Genomic DNA, 13,176 nt, shown 5'->3' on the forward strand with positions numbered 1-13,176 from the left:
ACAGCAAGATCCCAAAGTCCCAGGATATCTGTGTGGGGGGGGGAGAGAGAGAGAGGGGAGCCCCTGTACATATGTGTGCACCCCCACACTCACCCCTCCAGCTCTGGCCACCACCCTCCCCCGTATATATATGTGTGTACCCCCCCCCCCTCCACACACCCCTCCAGCTCCGGGCCCCCCCCTGTATATATGTCTGTAACCACCTACCCCACACTCACACCTCCAGCTCCGGGCCCCCCCTGTATATATGTGTGACCCCCCCCCCAAACTCACCCCTCCAGCTCCAGGCCCCCCCTGTGTATATGTGTGTACCCCCCCCCCCACACTCACCCCTCTAGCTCCGGGCCCCCCCCTGTATATATGTGTGTACCCCACCTCCCCCCCTCCCCCACACACCCCTCCAGCTCCGGGCCCCCCCCCCGTATATATGTGTGTACACCCCCCCTAAACTCACCCCTCCAGCTCCGGGCCCCCCCCCACACACCCCTCCAGCTCCGGGCCCCCCCCTGTATATATGTGTGACCCCCCCCTAAACTCACCCCTCCAGCTCCAGGCTCCCCCTGTGTATATGTGTGTACCCCCCCCCCCACACTCACCCCTCCAGCTCCGGGCCCCCCCCTGGTATTTTTGTGTGTACCCCACCTCCCCCCCTCCCCCACACACCCCTCCAGCTCCGGGCCCCCCCCCCCCGTATATATGTGTGTACACCCCCCCTAAACTCACCCCTCCAGCTCCGGGCCCCCCCCCCACACACCCCTCCAGCTCCGGGCCCCCCCTGTATATATGTGTGACCCCCCCCTAAACTCACCCCTCCAGCTCCAGGCCCCCCCTGTGTATATGTGTGTACCCCCCCCACACTCACCCCTCCCCCCCCTCCCCCCACACTCACCCCTCCAGCTCCGGGCACCCCCCTGTATATATGTGTGACCCCCCCCCCCACACTCACCCCTCCAGCTCCGGGCCCCCCCTGTATATATGTGTGACCCCCCCCCCCCCACACTCACACCTCCAGCTCCGGGCCCCCCCTGTATATATGTGTGACCCCTCCCCCCACACTCACCCCCTCCCCCCCTCACCCCCTCCCCCCACACTCACCCCTCCAGCTCCGGGCACCCCCCTGTATATATGTGTGTGACCCCTCCCCCCACACTCACCCCTCCAGCTCCGGGCACCCCCCTGTATATATGTGTGACCCCTCCCCCCCACACACTCACCCCTCCCCCCACACTCACCCCTCCCCCCCACACTCACCCCTCCCCCCCCCACACTCACCCCTCCCCCCTCCCCCCACACTCACCCCTCCCCCCTCCCCCCACACTCACCCCTCCCCCCTCCCCCCACACTCACCCCCTCCCCCCACACTCACCCCTCCAGCTCCGGGCACCCCCCTGTATATATATGTGTGACCCCTCCCCCCACACTCACCCCTCCAGCTCCGGGCACCCCCCTGTATATATGTGTGACCCCTCCCCCCCACACACTCACCCCTCCCCCCACACTCACCCCTCCCCCCTCTCTCCCCCCTCCCCCCACACTCACCCCTCCCCCCCCCCACACTCACCCCTCCCCCCCCCACACTCACCCCTCCCCCCTCCCCCCCACACTCACCCCTCCCCCCTCCCTCCCCCCACACTCACCCCTCCCCCCTCCCTCCCCCCACACTCACCCCTCCCCCCTCCCTCCCCCCACACTCACCCCTCCCCCTCCCTCCCCCTCCCTCCCCCACACTCACCCCTCCAGCTCCAGGCCGCCGACCCTCCTCCCCCCTCCTCGTCGTCACGGAACTGACGTCCCGGCCCCGCCACAGCCCGGCCAATCAGCTTGCGGCAGGGCGGGCGGCCAATCGGCTGCCGGCACGGTTCCTTTTTTTTGGGGGAGGTGGCGGGCCAATGGGGAGCGGGCTTTCGCGGCGGGCGGCCAATGGGAAGGCGGCTCTGGGACGGCCGGCCAATGGGGAGTGGGGTTTTGCGGCGGGCGGCCAATGGGAAGGCGGCTCTGTGACAGCTGACCATTGGGTGAGTGTTCTCTGTAGGGCGGCCAATGGGAAGACTGCTCCAGGACGGCGGACCAATGGAAGAGGAGTTAGCGGCCGTCGGCCAATGGGAAGACTGCTCCGGGACGGCGGACCAATGGAAGAGGAGTTAGCGGCCGTCGGCCAATGGGAAGACTGCTCCGGGACGGCGGAGCAATGGAAGAGGGGTTAGAGGCGGTCGGCCAATGGGAAGACTGCTCCTGGACGGCGGACCAATGGAAGAGGGGTTAGAGGCGGTCGGCCAATGGGAAGACTGCTCCGGGACGGCGGACCAATGGAAGAGGGGTTAGCGGCGGTCGGCCAATGGGAAGACTGCTCCGGGTCGGCGGACTAATGGGGATAGGGATTCTCCGTCTGCGGCCATTGGGACGTCGGCTTTGTGACGTCGGACCAATGGGAGAAGGTTTAGCAGCGGGCGACCAATGGGAAGACGGCTGTGGTACAGCGGGCCAATGGGAGCGGGTTGGGGATGTGTCCTTCCTGTGCGGATGGTCCAGCGATGAGGGTCGTGCCCCGGAGATGTGACTGTAACGGGTGGCCTGTAACCGGGGGGGACTGTAACCGGGGGACTGTAACGGGTGGCCTGTAACCGGGGGGGACTGTAACCGGGGGGGACTGTAACCGGGGGACTGTAACGGGTGGCCTGTAACCGGGGGGGGACTGTAACGGGTGGCCTGTAACCGGGGGACTGTAACGGGTGGCCTGTAACCGGGGGGGACTGTAACGGGTGGCCTGTAACCGGGGGACTGTAACCGGGGGACTGTAACGGGTGGCCTGTAACCGGGGGGGACTGTAACCGGGGGACTGTAACGGGTGGCCTGTAACCGGGGGGGACTGTAACGGGTGGCCTGTAACCGGGGGACTGTAACCGGGGGACTGTAACGGGTGGCCTGTAACCGGGGGGGACTGTAACCGGGGGGGACTGTAACGGGTGGCCTGTAACCGGGGGACTGTAACGGGTGGCCTGTAACCGGGGGGGGACTGTAACGGGTGGCCTGTAACCGGGGGACTGTAACGGGTGGCCTGTAACCGGGGGGGACTGTAACGGGTGGCCTGTAACCGGGGGGGGGGGGACTGTAACGGGTGGCCTGTAACCGGGGGGGGGGGGACTGTAACGGGTGGCCTGTAACCGGGGGACTGTAACCGGGGGGGGACTGTAACGGGTGGCCTGTAACCGGGGGGGACTGTAACCGGGGGGGACTGTAACCGGGGGGGGACTGTAACGGGTGGCCTGTAACCGGGGGGGACTGTAACGGGTGGCCTGTAACCGGGGGGGACTGTAACGGGTGGCCTGTAACCGGGGGGGACTGTAACGGGTGGCCTGTAACCGGGGGGGGGACTGTAACGGGTGGACTGTAACCGGGGGGGACTGTAACCGGGGGGGACTGTAACGGGTGGCCTGTAACCGGGGGACTGTAACCGGTGGACTGTAACGAGGGGAGCCTGTAACGTGGGGAGACTGTAATGGGTGGCCTGTAACGATGAGAGATTGTAACAAGGGGAGACTGTAGCAGAGAGATTGTAACGATGAGAGACTGTAACAAGGGGAGACTGTAATGTTGGCAGTCTAACTTTGAGAGACCGTAACATTGGGAGACTGTAAGGAGGGGAGACTGTAACAGGGAGAGACTGTAACATTGGCAGACTAACGATGGGAGACTGTAACAAGGGGAGAATGTAACGTTGGGAGACTGTAATGAGGGGAGTCTGTAATGTTGGCAGACTAACGTTGACAGACTGTAACAAGGGGAGCCTGTAACGTTGGCAGACTAACGTTGGCAGACTAACGTTGGGAGACTGTAACGAGGGGAGCCTGTAACGTTGGGAGCCTGTAATGTTGGCAGACTAACGTTGGCAGACTGTAACGAGGGGAGACTGTAACGTTGGCAGACTAACGTTGGCAGACTGTAACAAGGGAAGACTGTAACGTTGGCAGACTGTAATGAGGGAAGACTGTAAGGAACGGAGACTAACGGGGAGAGACTGTAAAGAGGAGAATCTGTCATGATAAGTGAGACTGTAGCAAAGAGGGACTGTAATGTGGAGGGACTGACTGTAGTGAGGAGAGACTATGGTGAGGATGAGGATGACTGTAATGTGGATGGACTGTAGTGAGGAGAGACTATGGTGAGGGTGGACTCCAAAGAGGAGGGACTGTAGCGGGGAGAGACTGTAGCGCGAGCAGACTGTAATGAGAACACTATGACAAGGTGAGGCAGTAAAGACTTCGCACACAGCCCCAGCTAGGCCCACAATCGGAGAGATTAGACTGTGAGGTGACCACAGCCTGGGTTTCGCCGCCCTCTGGTACCCAGGCCCACAGACATTTCACCAGGTGCCAAAGGATGACAAGACGGCACAGTGAGCCTTGGTACAGGTGTCTTCTGTGGGGAGTTGTGAGGCTCAATACCAGTTCTAGGTGTACTGCATCACAGATGGGAGGGAGTGAGGACCAAGTGTAGCTCTGAGCCACAACCGGCAGTGCACTGATCCGGTGTCACCATTAGCAGGAACCACGCGCCACCTCAGGGACCGGTCAAACAGCCCCCCTTCAAACAACGACAACCCTTCGAGGATCGCCTCGGACTGCATCAGGAGAACCCACCTGGGTCCTCAGTTATTTCCTCTTGTTCAGGTAACGCTACCAGCTTAAAGACTCTTTAGTTTGTCTCATTGTAATTTATCCTTTGGTGAAGACAAGATCCATTTAATGTGCAGGCTGAGACCAAAGGTTATTTCACCAGCGCCTCTGTTGTCATATGGGAAGGGGTTAAATGGAGGGCGGGGGTGGTGTGAATCTCCTCTCTTCCCCCTTGGTCTCTGTCTGTAACCCGCCATCTACAGCATGCTTGATGAGGATAGGTTGAGCGAGCTGGGGCTTTTCTCTTTGGAGAGGAGGAGGATGAGAGGTGACCTGATAGAGGTGTACAAGAGGCACAGATCGAGTGGACAGTCAGAGACTTTTTCCCAGGGCGACAATGGCTCACACGAGGGGACATAATTTTAAGGTGACTGGAGGAAGGTATAAGGGGGACAGAGAGTGGTGGGTGTGTGGAACGCACTGCCAGCAGAGTTGGTGGGCGCAGATACATCAGGAACATTGAAGAGACTCTTAGATAGACACATGAATGATAGAGAAATGGGGGGCTATGTGGGAGGGAAGGGTTAGATGGATCTCAGAGCAGGATAAAATGTCGGCACAACATCGTGGGCCGAAGGGCCTGCACTGTGCTGTAGTGTTCTGTGTACAGCCCCTCACTGGGATCTACCTGCTCACCTGGGGCAAGTCACATTGCCTGGTGACCACTGTCGATTACTCCCCCTCCCTCCCTCCAGCCACCATCACCCAAGCTACTCGTCACACATTGAACAGAGGACAGCACAGGAACAGGCCCTTCGGCCCACCGTGTTGTGCTGAACTAATTAAACGAGCAATTAAACGCCCAACTACACTAACCCCTTCTTCCTGCACGGTATCCGCCTCCCTCCGTCCCCTGCACATCCATGTCCCTGTCTAACACCCTCTTAAACCCCTCTATCGTATCTGCCTCCACCCCCACCCCTGGCAGCACATTCCAGGCACCCACCGCCCTCTGTGTAAAAAAAACCTGCCCCGCACATCTCCTTTGAACTTTCCCCCCTCCCACCTTAAATGCACGCCCTCTGGTGTTAGACATTCCCACCCCGGGGTGAGAAAGATCCCGGCTGTCTGCAGGAGGATGGTGGAGCTGAAGGTACCAAATACCGCAGGAGTTCAGCCAAGGGGTCAGTTCTGTCTGAAAAATTTCCCGGGCAGGAGTTAAGGGGGCAGGTTTTTCAGACGGAGGGCAGTGGGTGTACAGAGCGAGCTGCCGGGGGTGGGGTAGAGCCAGGTACTATAACAACATTTCAGTCGGGGCTCCGTGGATGGGAAGGTTTTGGAGGGACACGGGTCAGAGGCAGGCAATGGGGCAAGCTGAGGAAGGCAAGGTGGTCAGTATGGGCGAGTCAGGCCAAAGGGCCTGTTTCCCTGCTGGGACACACAGACCCAAATGCACCCTTGGGGTTCCCCGTGGAAGTGTGACCAGCAGAGAGGGGAGATGTCAGCAGCTGGGCTTAGAGCCGGACACGGCCCTGGCCGGAGACTAAACCATCCTCGTCCAGCTGAGCGTGGCAGAGGGAACATAACGGCAAAGCAAGAGTCAGAGCCAAATCAGGTAGGAAGGGTTATTATTGGAACATACAGTTCAACTCTCTTTGTATGGAGACCACATCAAACAGTTGCACGTAAGACAGAGAGGCTGATTCATATTGTTTCTGCAATTTCCTGCACATTTATCCAAGTGTGTTACAATGCGGAGAGTAAAAGTGGTCTGGTGGAGGACTGTCTATCACATCCCTTTGAATTTGGGTGTAATATCAGGGTGTCACGGTGAGGGGCGCGGGGTATGTCGGTGTCACAGTGAGGGGTGCGGGGTGTGTCGAGGTTACGGTGAGGGGTGTGTCGGGGTCACAGAGAGGGGCGCGGGGTGCGTCAGGGTCACGGTGAGGGGCGCGGGGTGCGTCAGGGTCACTGTGAGGGGCGCGGGGTGTGTCGGTGTCACAGTGAGGGGTGTGGGGTGTGTCTGGGTTACGGTAAGGGGCGTGGGGTGTGTCAGTGTCATAGTGAGGGGCATGGGGTGTGTCGCTGTCACAGTGAGGGGCACGGGGTGTGCCGCTGTCACAGTGAGGGGCACGGGGTGTGTCGCTGTCACAGTGAGGGGCACGGGGTGTGTCAGTATCACAGTGAGGGGCGCGGGGTGTGTCGGTGTCACAGTGAGGGGTGTGGGGTGTGGCGGGGTTACAGTGAGGGGCGTGGGGTGTGTCGGTGTCACGGTGAGGGGTGTGGGGTGTGGCGGGGTTACAGTGAGGGGTGCGGGGTGTGGCGGGGTTACAGTGAGGGGTGCGGGGTGTGTCAGTATCACAGTGAGGGGCGTGGGGTGTGTCGGGGTTACGGTGAGGGGCACGGGGTGTGTCGGTGTCACAGTGAGGGGTGTGGGGTGTGGCGGGGTTACAGTGAGGGGTGCGGGGTGTGTCAGTATCACAGTGAGGGGTGTGGGGTGTGGCGGGGTTACAGTGAGGGGCGCGGGGTGTGTCGGTGTCACGGTGAGGGGTGTGGGGTGTGGCGGGGTTACAGTGAGGGGCGCGGGGTGTGTCAGTATCACAGTGAGGGGTGTGGGGTGTGGCGGGGTTACAGTGAGGGGCGCGGGGTGTGTCGGTGTCACGGTGAGGGGTGTGGGGTGTGGCGGGGTTACAGTGAGGGGCGCGGGGTGTGTCAGTATCACAGTGAGGGGTGTGGGGTGTGGCGGGGTTACAGTGAGGGGCGTGGGGTGTGTCGGTATCACAGTGAAGGGTGTGGGGTGTGTCGCTGTTGCAGGGTGGGGTGTATCAGTGTCACAGTAAGGGGCGTATCAGTGTGACACTGAGGGGTGCAGGGTGTACCCGTGTCACTGTGAGGGGTGTGTCAGTGTCACATTGAGGGGTTTAATCGGCGTGGAATGGCTAAAACAGACCGCCGTCATTGAGGGAATCACGGGGAACTGGAATCCTTCCTCAAGTAGCGGGAAGCTTCGCACAGTTGTGAATGTTGGGAAAGATCTGGAAGAAAGCTGAGAGGCCGGAACGTGACCGGCATTAGTATTTTGTGATCCTGTAGTACGATTCCTGAATCGTTGTTGGGGGACAGACCCCCCTGGGGCTTTGGGGTAACGACTGAGCAGAGGGGGTGCTGCAGTTTTGAAGACAACAGGAGATAACCTGGAGGTACAGGAACATCTGTCCCAAGTCTGAAGCTGCCACTCTCCTGGTGGGAGGTGACCTTCAGTTGGGGACCTCCATCCACCCCGCCGACTGTAAAATATTAAGAGCTGATGTCGATGAGTAGTCGGTCCTCGAACAGAGCGATGCACAGCATGACTCCAGCCCCCAGCAGGAAGCCCAGGTTCTCCCTGACGAAGCCGCTGAGATGCCGACGATGTCTGGTGTCCGACGGTGCACGCAGCAGTTCAGGGAGCTGCGAGGAAGAGGGAGTGTTCGTCAACTGAGCCATGGTTGCCACGGAGGGGACTGCAAGATCCAGGAGCAGAAGGGGGCCGCTCGGCCCATTGAGTCTGCTCCGCACTCCATCACCGGGGTGGGGGTGGTCGTCGGGGACGGGATCCGAACCTGTGCGGGGAGCTGCCCTTTGGGTGGTGAGTCCACCGCCACAGATTCAACGGTCCCGCCACGGAACAGGCCGTGCAGCCACACAGCCCGCGTGCAGGTCCCACCGCGGAGGCTGCCCGTCCCGCCGGGTATTCCCCGGTTCCGGACGGGGTCTGCGGGACCCTCCGCGCACGGGCCGTCCCCGGGGTCGTGTCAGGGTCCCGTTCCTGAGGACGGCACGTCAACTGATATCTCACCACCTCCAATGGTCACCTCCCCCATCTACCTGTGACCACCTCCCCCTCACCCGGATCCCCCCCCCACCCCCCAGCTCCTGACATCATTCCCCCTCCCCCCTCCCCCATCTACCTGTGACCCCCCCCCCTCACCTGGCTGCACTCCCCACCTCCTGCTCCATCCCTTCCTTCCCCGTTATGCTGGCCATCTCCCCTCTACTGGTCCAGGGGAAGGGTCCTGACCTGTAAACGCTGACTGTCCATCTCCCCCACAGACGCCGCCTGACCCGCTGAGTTCCCCCAGCCCCTGATGTGTTGCCCCAGGTTCCAGCCTCTGCTGTCTCTGTCTCTGTCTCTGTCTCCTGGAGTGACCCACATTGTATCGCTGTAAACACACACTGTGAGTCTGTCATTGAATATTCACCCCAACACTACCCATATTAACCCAATGGAACTTATACTCTGTCTACCCATTAACGCACACCGCGGAGCATTTTATGAGACCAATAGACAAAGGAGCTGAATTAGGCCATTCAGCCCATCGATCCTGTTCCGCCATTCAATCACGGCTGACCCCATTCTCCTGCCTTCTCCCTGTAAGGTTCACCCCTCACCAATCAAGAACCTGTCGATCTCTGCCTTACATACATCGGCATTACTAGCTTGAAAAATGGTTCAAAATGTGTGGGAGAATTTGTGTGAAGTCGGATTTCCATAAATCAGGTCATTTGTGGGGGTCCATATCCACAGATCCCTGAAAGTTGTCTCACAGGTGTGTAGGGTAGTTGAGAAAGCATATGGGGTGTTAGCTTTCATAAGTCGTGGGATCGAGTTTAAGAGCCGCGAGGTAATGATGCAGCTCGACAAAACTCTGGTTAGACCACACTTGGAGCACTGTGTCCATTTCTGGTCGCCTCATTATAGGAAGGATATGGAAGCGTTGGTGCAGAGGAGATTTACCAGGATGCTGCCTGGTTTGGAGAGGATGCATTATGAGGAGAGACTAAGGGAGCTCGGGCTTTACTCTTTGGAGAGGAGGAGGATGAGAGGAGACATGATAGAGGTGTACAAAATATTAAGAGGAATAGATAGAGTGGACAGCCAGCACCTCTTTCCCTCAATACAATGCTCAATACAAGAGGGCATGGCTTTAAAGTAATGGGTGGGAAGTTCAAGGGAGACATCAGAGGAAGGTTTTTTACCCAGAGAGTGGTTGGGGCATGGAATGCGCTGCCTGGGACGGTGGTGGAGGCAGGTACATTGGTCAAATTCAAGAGATTGCTAGATAAGCACATGGAGGGATTTAAAATAGAGGGATATGTGGGAGGAAGGGGTTATATAGCCTTCAGCGAGGTTTAAAGGTCGGCACAACATTGTGGGCCGAAGGGCCTGTATTGTGCTGTACTGTTCTATGTTCTATGTAATCCGGGGGGTGGGGAGCTCACTAACTAATGAAGCCACACCATTCTCAGGCACTTTGGGGAGTGTTTTCAAACAAACCGCAGCACTTAAGACACATGGGCCCAAAGGAGCAGTCCCTTCCTCTGGACTCGACCCGAAACGTCTCCCCCCACAGATGCTGCCTGAACCGCCAAGTTCCTCTCCAGCACTCCTGCTGGCCAGTTACTTCACTGCTTGTGGGAGCTTGCTGTGCGCAGATGGCAGCTACGTTTAATAATCCAGTGACAGTGACCTCAGTTCAAACGTCCCTCAGTTCCTTTGGGACCTCCCGAGGATAGGGAAGACACTGTTTAAGCAGGAGGTCGTTCTTTTACATTCCTCATCAGATATTCCTCGTCAGGAAAGGGGGCAGTGTACGTGCACCTGTCTGCATCAATGGTGCTGAGGTCGAGCGGGTTGAGAGCTTCAAGTTCCTGGGAGTGAACATCACCAACAGCCTGTCCTGGTCAAATCACGTAGCCGCCACGGCCAAGAAAGCTCACCAGCGCCTCTACTTCCTCAGGAGGCTAAAGAAATTCGGTTTGTCCCCTTTGACTCTCACCAACTTTTATCGATGCACCACAGAAAGCATCCTATCCGGATGTATCACGGCTTGGTACGGCAACTGCTCCGCCCAGGACCACAAGAAACTGCAGAGAGTTGTGGACACAGCCCAGCGCATCACGGAAACCAGCCTCCCCTCCATGGACTCTGTCTTTACCTCTCGCTGCCTTGGCGAAGCAGCCGGCATAATCAAAGACCCCACCCACCCGGGTCATTCTCTCTTCTCCCCTCTCCCATCAGGTAGAAGATACAGGAGCCTGAGGGCACGTCCCACCAGACTCAAGGACAGTTTGTATCCCACGGTGATAAGACTATTGAACAGTTCCCTTACACGATGAGATGGACTCTACCTTGTTGTGACCTTGCACCTTATTGCACTGCACTTTCTCTGTAGCTGTGACACTTTACTCTGTACTGTTATTGTTTTTACCTGTACTACCTCAATGCACTCTGTACTAACCCAATGTAACTGCACTGTGTAATGAATTGACCTGTACAATCGGTGTGCAAGACAAGTTTTTTACAGTACCTCGGTATAAGTGACAATAATAAACCAATACGAATATTTTAGTTAGGAAGGAGATGGACTCACCATGTCAACCAGGGCAACGTAAAGGAACATCCCTGCGGTACTTGCGAAGATCCACGGGGTTATGTTGTCTGTGTACTGTCCAGCAGCAATGCCAAGCGCCATGCCCACGTAACTGAGCACGGCAGATACCAGGTTAAACGTTACTGCCTGTCTCACCTTCATGCCCGCCTGCATCAACACGGCGAAGTCACCTGAAGTACAGCAACAGGTTGAACGGGGTGGAAGGGAACTTCCACAGAAATCTGCACGGTCCTCTTAAACAACACCATTCGTCCACAACAGCTGTATAACCGTGATCAGGCCACACTTGGAGTGTTGTGTGTGCTGTTCCAGTCGCCTCATTACAGGGAGGGTGTGTGGGGGCTTCAGGGAGGGTGCGGGAGAGGTTCACCAGCACCCTGCCTGGATTAGAGGGCATGAGCTACGAGGAGAGGTCGGACAGACTCGGGTCGTTCTCTCCGGAGCGGCGGAGGCTGAGGGGAGAGGTTTATAAGATCACGAGAGGCACAGATAGAGCAGACAGCCGGGATCCATCTTTCTCCCTAGGTAGAAATGTCGAATACTAGAGGGCATAGGTCTAATGATCTGATATGTGGGAAGATTAGGAACATGTTTTGCCAGCGGGGGGAACATCCAGACTTTTAGGCTGGGGTAGGGGAGGGAGGGACTGAGTTATGGGGAGAGGTCGGGCAGGCTGGGACTTTACTCATTAGAGTGCAGGAGACTGAGGGGTGCCCTTACAGAGGTGTATAAACCGACGAGGGGCATCGACAGGGTGAATGCGCACAGTCCTTCCTCCCCCCCAGGGTTGGGGAATCAAGAACTAGAGGGCACAGGTTTAAGGTGAGAGGGGAGAAAGAGATTTAATAGGGGACCCGAGGGGCAACTTCTTCACCCAGAGGGTGGTCCGTACGTGGAACGAGCTGCCAGAGGGAGTGGGTGAGGCAGGGACATTAACAACACTCGGACAGGTCCGTGGATGGGAAAGGTTCAGAGGGATATGGGCCAAACGCGGGCAGATGGGACCGGCTGGGGTGGGAACCTTGGTCGGCACGGACCGGTTGGGCCGAAGGGCCTGTCTCCGTGGTGTGTGACTCCATCGTCGACTCGGGGAGAAGGAGAGAGACATTCAGAGACGGGCACGTTCACAAGGGAGCAGATGATGGAGGCAGACAGAGGGATGAAGAGACAGAACAGATGAGACAGACAGAAGAAGTCAGAGAACAGAGAGAGATGGGTATGGGGAGCCAGTGAGCAGGGTGGGGAAAGGGGTACTATCACACACTCTGGAGCAGGGCTACACACAGACATTACTCACCCAGCTCATGGGGAAGCTCGTGACAGAACACAGCAATGGTGGTGCTTAAACCACCTGAAATCCCCGTGGAAAACGCAGCCCCTGTCGGTGAGAACGAATCAGGTTAACGTTGCCGAGACCCATGTCCGGCTCCTCTCCTCCCCGCCGGAACGAGAGCGGAGGAGGTCTACGAGGATGTTGCCTGGACTCGAGGGACTGCAGAGAGGATGACTTCATGCCTTGGAGGGTAGGAGACTAAGGGGGTGACCTTACAGAGGTGTATAAAACCACGAGGGGCATCGATAGGGTGAATGCGCACAGTCTTTCCCCCCCAGGGTTGGGGAATCAAGAACTAGAGGGCACAGGTTTAAGGTGAGAGGGGGAAAGAGATTTAATAGGGGACCCGAGGGGCAACTTCTTCACCCAGAGGGTGGTCCGTACGTGGAACGAGCTGCCAGAGGAAGTGGGTGAGGCAGGTACATTAACAACGCTCAGATAGGTCCGTGGGTGGGAAAGGTTTAAGAGGGATAGGGGCCAAACGCGGGCAAATGGGACTGGCTTGGATGGGAATCCGGGCCGGCATGGACCGGTGGGGCCGAAGGGCCTGTTTCTGTGATGTGTGACTCTGTGACGACCCGATTTAGCAGCCAGGTTGAAGCTACATTCGAACAATTTACCAGGAACAGCCTTCAGTACTTGAGGAGAACAGGTGCTAGAAAGTAAATAAGTAGATCTGCCTGTGGGTGTCACGGGGTGTTGGTGTCACCCATACCTGGTGCTGACAGGTGTCACAGGGTGTTGGCATCACCCATACCTGGTGCTGACGGGTGTCACAGGGTGTTGGCGTCACCCA

At 58.2% G+C, this 13,176-nt stretch overlaps 2 protein-coding genes across 2 annotated transcripts in view; both read right to left on the bottom strand.

The window, feature by feature from the left end:
• Positions 1 to 2,259: 2,259 nt before the first annotated feature.
• On the bottom strand, positions 2,260 to 4,624 carry LOC127566903 (uncharacterized). The gene is made up of 2 exons (XM_052009423.1): positions 4,534 to 4,624; positions 2,260 to 2,996 (listed from the first exon to the last, which is right to left on the bottom strand). Exons 1-2 carry the CDS (start codon positions 4,622 to 4,624, stop codon positions 2,260 to 2,262), a joined length of 828 nt encoding a protein of 275 aa, XP_051865383.1.
• Positions 4,625 to 6,224: 1,600 nt separating this feature from the next.
• slc39a5 (solute carrier family 39 member 5) overlaps positions 6,225 to 13,176 on the bottom strand; it is a 30,033-nt gene continuing 23,081 nt past the window's right edge. Inside the window, exons 10-12 of the mRNA XM_052009377.1 lie at positions 12,345 to 12,425; positions 11,027 to 11,217; positions 6,225 to 8,063 (exon numbers count right to left, since the gene is read on the bottom strand). Of these exons, the coding sequence (XP_051865337.1) occupies positions 7,911 to 8,063; positions 11,027 to 11,217; positions 12,345 to 12,425 (425 nt within the window). The 3' untranslated portion in view covers positions 6,225 to 7,910. The remainder of the gene's footprint in view (positions 8,064 to 11,026; positions 11,218 to 12,344; positions 12,426 to 13,176) is intronic.

Source organism: Pristis pectinata, chromosome X (genome assembly GCF_009764475.1).
Source record: "Pristis pectinata isolate sPriPec2 chromosome X, sPriPec2.1.pri, whole genome shotgun sequence".
Lineage (NCBI taxonomy): Eukaryota > Metazoa > Chordata > Chondrichthyes > Rhinopristiformes > Pristidae > Pristis > Pristis pectinata.